This window comes from Sorex fumeus, unplaced genomic scaffold (genome assembly GCF_029834395.1).
Source record: "Sorex fumeus unplaced genomic scaffold, SorFum_2.1 ptg000044l, whole genome shotgun sequence".
Lineage (NCBI taxonomy): Eukaryota > Metazoa > Chordata > Mammalia > Eulipotyphla > Soricidae > Sorex > Sorex fumeus.
In genome coordinates, this window is record NW_026606101.1 from 59756231 (window position 1) to 59766256 (window position 10026).

The following is a 10026-nucleotide window of genomic DNA, read 5'->3' on the forward strand; positions in this document are numbered from 1 at the left end:
GCCATATGCATGTATAAGTGGATATAATCACATATAAAAACACAGATATGCAGAAAAAATATGCATCAAAATATCAACAGCGATAAAATTTGAAGGGTGATTTTACTTTCATGTTTGTATTTTCAATCATGGGAAAATGGATAAAAACAAAACAAAAAGGTCTGAAAGAGGTTAGGATATATATTCAGGGTCACACACACACACAAACACACACACAAACACACACACAAACACACATTCACTCACATACCTACATACCAGGTGGTAAAACAGCTGGTATGAGAACTCAGAAATGTCCTTTTGTCCTGCACAAAAAAATTTACATTCAGAATTGGTGTTCCCAGAGAGGTAGATTCCAATGTACATATTCAGAAGGTAAGGCTCAGAATCGCTATGTGACTGGCTTAACATCACAGAGCAAGTCACGGGAAGTTCTGGGCTAGAACCCCCACATCTGCCATTCCTGGGGGCAGAATAGAGTCACTGTTACAAGCAAGGGTCTTGCATCAGCCTGACCTTGAACTTCCTTTCTGGTCAACTTCGGAAATTCTTGAATGCTTCCGATCCTGAAATCTCCCATAGTTCCTTGCCTTGAAAGGTTATGAGGACCATTAAGTGACACAATGATACAAAGCCCTATTACAACCTCTGACCCAGAATAAATATTCAAATCATTCGAATCTTTCCCATCCCTCGGCTTCCTTGCTTCCAGCCCAGAACTCCAATGACAGGAGAGCCAGCAGACACGATGCTCCTTAGACTGAGCAGCTAACTGTAGCCTCAGAAGTTAGCTGAGACCATGCACATGCATGCTTCAGAGCATCTCTATTGGGCAGGGAACGCCCAACAGAAGGCCGAATGAGAACAGGATGTCAGGGCACTGAGCGGACCATTCAGAAACCTCCAGACACTCTGATTCTCTAGACTGTCTAGAGAATCAGGCACGGGGAGGAGAGACTCCAAATTGTGAGAAAGCTCAGGAGTGTTACATTCAGGGGCTAGTTCTCAGTGGAGGAGAATCGAATCTTTCTGTGAATAGAAAAGGGGCCCTTCTCATCCCAAGCACTGCACCCTCCCAGGCAGCCCAAAGCATCCCGGGAAAGCCCAAGCTCATCAAAGGTGCCAGGGCTCTAGGGTCCAGGAGGAAGGGCAGCAACTGCTCAGAACAAGAGCAGAGCTGAAACAACCCCAACCATCAGCAAAAACAAATGTTCACAGAGAGCCCTCTTTGCCCTCAATACATAATGTTTTTAAGAGCTGGGAATGGACTTCGGATGATCCAGTGTGTTATATAGGACAGCACATTAAAGACTAGAACTCTAAGGCACTTACCAAGACTTAGAGGCCCTTAAGGCAACAATTCACAATAAACTACCTCAATAAATGCTGCTGGATGAATTCATTAAGAGAAAAGTGGCATTCAAATACTGGGATGATGGGGCTTTAAAAAGGCCCACTCCGAAGATAGAGCACTGTAGCACTGTAGCACTGTCCTCCCGTTGTTCATCGATTAGCTCGGGTGGGCCCAATAACATTGTGAGACTTGTGTTACTGTGTTTGGCATATTGAATATGTCACGGGTTGCTGGCCAGGCTTTGCCATGAGGGTGAGATACTCTCAGTAGAGAGGGGCAGAGGAATCCAACTCGAGTTGGCTGGGTCAGCCGCGTGCAAGGCAAATGCCCTACCTGCTGTGCTATCGCTCCAGCCCCTGAAGATAGAGAAACCCCTAAATATATGACAGGTCTTACAGCATTCAGAAGAAGCACCACAGCGAAAGTGTAGAACTTTGAAGTGGACACTTGGTATTGATGAGGCTAAAAAGAGACAAAGAGTCAAAGAAAACCATTCTAGAATTAGTGGACAAAGGACAGGAGGTTAAATTTCTCAAAGATTCTGTTCACTTCAGGATTGATCCAATGACCTTTCTGCAAATAAATAGCATTTAGTACACGCTTGCTAAATGCATAGAAAGCAAGAGAGGGAGAGATACGCAATAGAGACAGATCATCAGACAAGGGGAAAAGAATGCCACCTATTGCCTGTAAAAAGGCTAAAGTCGTTATTCCCAGAAACTGGGTCTTTTGGGTTGTCTAACTAAAGAGCAGTGACAACTGACTGCCCATATAGAAGGAACCGGAGCATTTGCTTTTGAGTCAGACACATCAGGGTTCAAACACAAATTCTATATGATCTTGGTATAAGTCTCTCCTGAAAGCCTCAGTGTTTAGCTTTAAAAGGAATGATACCACCTACTTTACGCCCAAATCAGGGAAGGTGATATTTGTCCTTATGGAGTTGCTAGGAGAAAATGAAATGAACTAAATGATATATGCAAATAGCTAGCACAATGGCCAGCATTCAAAATAGGCTTTAAAAAATGGCAAGGTATGTTGGATTTAATCATGTCCATTCTAGCCAGAGCCCATGTCCTTTGAGGCTGCGTCTAATTACACTCCAAGCTACAGAAACAATTCCCATTAGTTTACCAGTCCTGTCTACTTCTTTATAATAAAATCACACACATATTCCTTTTCCGCTTACTAAATTAATTCGCAGGCACATAACAATTCTGAATGCATTGGTGTTATCCACGTTTAACATATTAAAAAATAAAACCTAAGACCACCCAGCCAGTAAGTAAGAGGCAGACGGCGAGTGCAGCCTCTTGCTGCATTTAAACATTTCATTAAAATTACCAGCATTTTCTCAACCAAATAGTCACACAAGTGATCTTATTGTAGAATAAAATAGCAAACTCAGACTGCTCAGAAATCACTTCTGACACTGCTTGGATTACTCAAGAAGTCACAGCTAAAATAAGAAACTTCTGGTAAGAAGAGCCCCTGCTTTGAATTTAATTCATCTATTCTACATAGTCTCTTGCAGGAGAGAAGCATGTCCTAGAGTGATGCTGATGTGAGTTTTATCAATACTGCTGCCAGATATTAGCCCCAGTGATCAGAGGTCATTCCTTGCAGGGCTCATGGACCATCTGGGGTGTGGTGATCAACCGGGGTTGCTTGTGTGCAAGGCAATTGGCCCAGCCACTGTGCCATCTCTCCAGCTCCCTGGATGATTCTTACACTCACTGAGTTTTAGTATCTTCATCTGTGTCATGGAACCACAATCACGTCCCCTACTCCCAGGCTGTGTTCCTAAAATCCCTAGTCCCAAGACAATGACAAATAAACAAGACTTAGCTAAGTAACCACTCCAGGGGTAGTGAGCATTTGAATGGGGGTGGGGGGTAAGTACCTCACCTCCTCCCTGGTGTCTCTAGCTTCTGCATACCCCCAGTTCAGCATCTGTCCTGGGGGGATACAATCAGTATCCACCCAACCTCTAGAGAATGAAGATAACAAAAGAGTTGGCAGAGACATTATGCAAATACCAAATATTATTAAAACATTAATGAACTCTGGCAATTCCCCTGAATTTTGATAAATGGTGTTTATTATGCACTGCCAGCCTTTCACACAATCCGAGCTCTCAAATATTAACTAGATAATAACAGCAATCATTCTCCTGAAAGACCAAGGTATAGAGAGCAAGCAGTGTTGTCTGGATGATTCCAGCAAGTACCTACCTGCCCGCAAAGGCAGGCAGATTAGCAGCTCAGTACAAGCAGCAAAAGGCCGGACAGAACACAGAGACCAGAACGATCCTCAGGCTATGCAGATCTATCACAGTCACTGGCAGAACCCCTGCTTTGATGGAACAATGAAGATTCCTGGTCACTTATGATGACAAGTCCATACCACTTTACCTCTTCTGGGTAAAGTTGCCTCCAAATTAGAATAAAAACAGGTCTTAGAAGTTAAAGGCGGCTGGGGGGGGGGGGGGGGGGGGGGGGGCTCCATCCAGGCTCACAATCTTATGCAGAGGGGCTGCCACTCTCTCCCTGAAAACAGAGATATGTTATTCTCAGCTCCATCAAGAGGCTTGCAGTGAATTCCTCTGCCATTTTTCATTCTGTGTGAAGGGATCATGATTTTTAAGCTGCAGACAATCCTCAGGTACAGCTAAGACAGACAGGGAACAAAGCCAAGAGAACTTGCAAGAAGACTCACCCACCCACCCACTGTTCCCTCCACCACCACACACAGGACTACCAGAAATAAAGGCCCAGTGCCACCGCAGCAATACCTTAACAAGCTGAGGGTCATTAAGACACCTCATTCACATATTCATGAAAGACTCAGACTAAGGCAAGTGAAACACACACACACACACACACACACACAGAGAGAGAGAGAGAGAGAGAGAGAGATTTTGTTTTTGAAGCCAAGCATCCCATGTTAGAAAAAGGAAAGGCACACACACATGCACACACGCAAGGGGACCCTTGCTGTCGCCAAACCTTCACATTGCCCAGAGCAGCCAGGACCTCATTAAAAGAGAGTGGGGTTCCACCAGCGCCCGCAAGCACCACACACAGGCAAGCCTTCTAGACTCTAGAGAGGCAAAAAAGCTTAATCGACAACTCTCCTGAATTTTCTCTTGCACAGATAGAAATATCAAATTCTGGGGGTGGGGGTGGAGTTTCCCTTGCCAGGCCAACTGGGTAAAATTGAAAAGAAGAGAATTTAGTAGAAGTGCCACGGAAAGCCACTATTGCATTAAGCATATGTGTAAATTAAGTACCTGGGAATAATTCACACATTCTATCTGGGGAAAGGATTTGCCAATTTTGCGCAACAACTGTGGGTGTTTAGCAGTTAAATTTCTAATGAGCTGACCCTTCAAACTTACTCCTCCCCCAAACCCTCTCCCCCCCCCCCCTCCCCCCCCCCCCCACTGACTGATAGTGTAGACCTTTCATCAAGTGACTGACCTGGGGCAATAGACAGAAGAATTGATCTTGGGCTGTAACACAATAGCAGATTTCTATTATTTACTCAAAGAGATTGGCCGTGATTACGCATCTTAAAGAAGTGTGCTCCCAAGAGCTGGAGCCATAGTACAGCAGATAAGGTGCTGGCCTTGCACATGGCAGACCAGGGTTCGATCCTCAGCACCTGGGAGAGTCCTCTGGTCCCACCAGGAGTGATCCCAGAGCACACAGCCAAGAGTAAGACCAGAGCACCTCCGAGTGTGGCCCTCAAAACAAAAAAGTACTCTCAGTATTCTGCTATCTCTCACTGTGTGACACCCCCTCATTCCGATCACTGCTCTAATTTTCTGATTTATGTAAGACTGTAAGCCTCTCTCTGAAAACTCGCTGCCACTAAAGACTGCTTTCAAAAACACATTTTTTTTTTACTCATCTAAAGAGAGCTGAACAATCAAATATCTCAATAGAGAGCTTTTCAGTCTCCCAAATCACCTAAGCTACATTTAGGGAGTGTGGAGGAAAAGGACAAAAACCAACCCCAAGTTTTCACATGTTTCATTCAACTTCCCCGTGCCGGGTCCAGGATCCAGTTTGACCCCTCACTCGGGTGGGTAGGGAGGAAGACAACCTGGAGTCTGGGATAACTAGCAACAGACAGACAGACGGCTGAAACTCAAGGAGCCGGCAAGAGAAAGGCGAAAGCTTTGTCTTTTCTTGGGTCAAAGACTTTTGCCAATCAAATTTTTCCAGGCTCTGGGAAACTGGCTGCGAATGTCTGTGCAAGAGCGCAGCAGAGACACGCGTTGGGGCAGCGCTTCGCTCAAGTCCCGCTTACACTCTGCCGGGTGGTTAAGCGCAGGCCACGTTAGCTCTGCTGACCAGGATTCCACGGTCAGGCTCCACGCCTACCCTCGGGTCGCAAGAGGACTCAGTCCGAACAGGACCCCCGAAAGCGGGTCCCAGGTCCCAGGCCTGGCGCTAATGATTTTCCTTTACACACCAACAATCTACGTAGGGACCTGTAGGGGCTAGCCTGGAGGCGTTATTCTAACCCGGACGTCTCCCCGCCGCTGGAACCTGGGGGGGCACCGCTCTGGACGCAAAGCAAGGACAATGCACAGAAGAGTGAAGGGGGGCGGATAGGTCAGAGTTCCTGGAGTTCAGTGCTCTCAGGGGCCGGGAATGGGAATTCGGAATTTCGAGCTCGTGGGAGAAGTACCGGAAATGCTTCGGAAGGCTCCAAAAGGCAAGCCGATTTGCAAATCAAAGTTGCAGGAACTCCGGGCGCCCAGCCGACTTGGGCGGGTTACTAAGGGAACACCCAACAAGTTGGGCCACCGGGGGCTCGGCATGACAGCGCCGCGCTGCAAAGACTCGAAAGAAGCAACTTGTGGCTCGGGCGCCGAGCCCAGAGCGCCAAGCAGTCTCGGTGCCCCGAGCTCAGGAAAGGACCGAGACCGGGCAGTGGGCTGGGGCAAGTCCCGAGCCTCGGGAGCCGGATCCCAGGATGCAATCTCGGGCTGCCGCCGCGGGGCAGAGCGGTCCCGCCACTGACACCGTACCTGCCCACTAGCGTCGGGTCGGTGAGAAATTAACAAAAGAGACAGCGAAAGGGGAGGGAGGGGGGCTTGGAAGGGGCCGGCGCAAAGTATAGTAAGGAGGGCAGGGAAGGTGGCTGAGCTTGCGGCACGGAACGAAGGGAAGTGGCGGAGCAGAGATGGTCCTACCCCGGGCACCCGGCTCGGAGAAGGAAACGGAGGAGGGAAGCGAGCGCAAGAAGGGGGATAAGGTTCCCTGCCCCACTTCGCATCACACACACATGCACACACGCACCCATGCTCACACATACACCCCCCCGCCCCCGCTTTTTTTTTCCTTTCCCCCCTCCTTACCCAGCATGGAAAAGATGAAATCCTTGGCGGTGTGAATCTCCAGTGCTCTCTGGTCGTCGTATTCGCGCTGGTCGTGCTTGGTGAATTCTTGGATGAGTTTGTTCAATTCCTCCACCCGAGCTCCCGACCTGAAATCCAGCTCCGGGAACGCCGGCTTGTTGTTACAGCCCAGGGAGGCTGCCTTGCTGGCGGTGGGAGCCGCCATGTTCCTGCAAAAGGCGCCGAGGAGCAGCTCGGCGGCGGCGGCAGCACCCACCCCCGCCCCCCACCCCGCCCCCCGGGGCCTCCTCCCCTCGCCGGCTCCCGGGCCGCGGCCCCGGCCCCGTGCGCGGGCGGCAGGGCGGGCCGTGCGGGCGCTGCGCTCCCGGCGTCCCCGCTCCCGGAGGAGCCGACTGCAGCGCGGGTGCGTGTGCGTGTGTGTGCGTGTGTGTGTGTGTGTACGTGTGTATGTGTGTGTGCGCGCGCGCGCGTGTGTGTGTGTCCCCGACGCCCCGTACAGCAGTCCCTGAGGCTGCAGGTCCTTGCCCTTCCCTGGCAGCCGCAACCGCGGCCGCAGAACCCGCGGCCCCGCCGCCCCCGGCGCAAGGAAAGTGAAGTGGAAACAATGTGAAATTCACCAGCTCTGAAATCAACAAGCTGCCGGGCTCCCGGGCCCCGGAGCCGGCGCCAGCGTCCCCATTTAAAGGGACAGCGCACCCAGTGGAAAGCAAAATAAATAAATTGACAGAGGTCTAGCGCGCGCGTATGCCACTTGCCAATCGGTGCTCCGGCAGACGTGCGAGGTGTGGACGTATTCTTTCTTTACCTCCACCCCCTTTGGGGGCAGGGCTTTGCCAAGCGCGTTCAAGGAGAAGGGAGTCTTCCTCTGTCTGGTTTTCAGGGCGGTGTCCCGAGCGAAAACATCTCTAAGGACGCATTTCCATCCCAGCAACTCCGATGCCTTTTAATAATAGTGAAGGAACCTGCTTTAAGGAAGATGACATCTCTCCCCTGCCCTCTTCGGGGTTGATTGCTGAACATAATAGGACTGAGCGTATCAAACCAGCCCCGTTACAGACCTGTACATTAGCCGTGAAATATCTCTCTACCTTTGAGCTAGGTAATTAATTGTCCTTTACAATACCTCATTCGACTTAATAGATGGGTTCATGAGCTCCAGCCTGCTCTAATAAAAAGATGGGGAAACAAAAGTGTTAGTGTGGTTGGGGGAAGTGTCTCATTCAACAAATACAATTTGAGCACCCGTTATTTGCCGGGCAGAGTGCTAGGATCTGGGTGGACAGTCATTAAAGCAGAAGTCCTGGCTTCTACAAGTAAGTTATACTTCCTTAACAAGACAGGTTTCCTCTAAGCCAAGGTCTTGTAGTCAGAAAAGGATCTCAGATGTTTTCTCTGACTATAAGGATTTTGACTTAAATCCTTAGGAGGTCTCTTGGCTCTTAAGACAAAGGTTGTCGTTCTCCCTGATTTTCCAAAACCCATCTCTTCTCTATCCCTCAACCTCTGGTTTAGATAGAAGCATTTTCATTTTCTTACCTGGTTTCTCACTGCCAAAGATACTGTTTCTTCGGGCCTGGAAACTAGACCAAACCTTGCAGTATAAGATGGACACAGTAATTCTTGTTTCATAGATTATTTTTAAGGATCATATGAGATAAGGTCCATTAGGTACTTCTTGCAATGCCTGAGAAAATAAGTACTTAAGTTTTAGCTGCTACTATTATTATTTTAAATTTAATTTTCCCACTTTTTTCAACTTGGTTTTCTAACACCATTGACATAGTGTTTTGGAGTGGGGAACTGTGAAGTACTGTTCAGTAGATCCCTGGACTCCACAATCCAATGCTAAGACCAAAGGATGCAAAGCTTCTCTTGCCTTCAGTGCCTTGAGGCATCAGGGTCGCACCCAAAAGTGCTGGGGGGGGGGGGGTATGGGAGATTGCGTGATATGGACGGTGGGGTATAAACAGACACTTGTGATGTCAGGGATAGAACCTGGACCCTGAGCTTGAAGCCCATCCCCCTAACCCCAGAGCTATCTCCCTAGTCCTGTCAAGGTGCTCCTTACAAAACATAATCTGCCTGTTATGATCCTGCTGGACTCTCTTAACTCCTTTTCCAACTTTACACCAAAGCCACATTCACACCTGCTTTACTTGAAAAACTTCCCTAACACACTGCCCAAATCAGTACCAGTGTATCCCTCCTTAAAACCTTCACTGCACCACCGCACCATTTCAGAAACTTTCATGGCACCAGAGAATTTTGACATTGTTTTATGATTGCTACTGCAAGTTTCAAAGAATGAGAGGCTTCAGGTAATAAGTATATTCCGTGGCCCAGAGTGATAGTGCAGCATATAGGGAGCTTGCCTTGCACGTTTGACCCTGACCTGGGTTTCATCCCCGGTACTCCATATGGTCCCCTGAGCCCTGCCAGGAGTGATCCCTGAGCACCACCAGATGTGGGCTGAATTTTTTTTTTTTTCTTACTGCAGCTTCATCATGACATGTCCCACAGCATTTAAGTCCTGCAGGAGAGTTCTCAATGCTTACTGAATTGGAGTAAAGAACTTTGACCTAACCAATTAATCCCTTCTGTTTTTGGTTTCTCTTTGTAAGGAGCTTTATCCCCAGAAGTATTGAACCCGGAAGCTACATGCCTGGATAAATGCTGGTTCCAATGATGGAGCAGCTACTTCAAACTTTTGTTCTTGCTGTTCTGTGTTGCTGTCCTAATTCCTCATCTGAGAGGGTGTTACCATCACCTGGACAGTGGGATAACCTGTGCCAGTGGTTGGAAGGCTCACACACATTTTTTTTCAGTCCCATCTGTTTGTGCTTCTTTCATGATCAATGGTAAGCGTTTATGAGACAGCTGGCTGGCTAGTTATCCCAAGGCCCAGACCCTGCAAACAACGCTCTCCAGCTTATGTATCACAGTTTGAAATCATTCCGGGAGAAAGTCCACTTTTCCATCTTAATTTCTCAAAGCATGAGTGAGGCACTTTCCTTCTACCTTTTCTAACCCCCCCCCCTTTTCTTGTGATATATTTATAGGAAACATGCAGTATCCAGAAAATATCTGATTGTGTCTTCTATAGCCTCAGCCTTTGGATATTTTGTATGAATGAATCAATGAATAACCTCTATATTCTTTTTCCCATCAGCCAGGTCAAAATCATTCATCTTCAAAGATATGTAATTTAGAGAATATTTGAAAACTAAGTATCTTTTATACGCTCTAATAGAACTCTAATAAACTGTTATAAATATTGATATTGCATTGGTAGAGAGAT

General features: G+C 47.9%; 1 protein-coding gene across 1 annotated transcript in view; it reads right to left on the reverse strand.

The window, feature by feature from the left end:
* Nucleotides 1–7150, reverse strand: part of MB21D2 (Mab-21 domain containing 2) — a 125624-nt gene extending 118474 nt beyond the window's left edge. The window contains exon 1 of the mRNA XM_056121294.1: nucleotides 6729–7150. Within this exon, the coding sequence (XP_055977269.1) occupies nucleotides 6729–6933 (205 nt within the window). The 5' untranslated portion in view covers nucleotides 6934–7150. The remainder of the gene's footprint in view (nucleotides 1–6728) is intronic.
* Between the last annotated feature and the right edge of the window lie 2876 nt (nucleotides 7151–10026).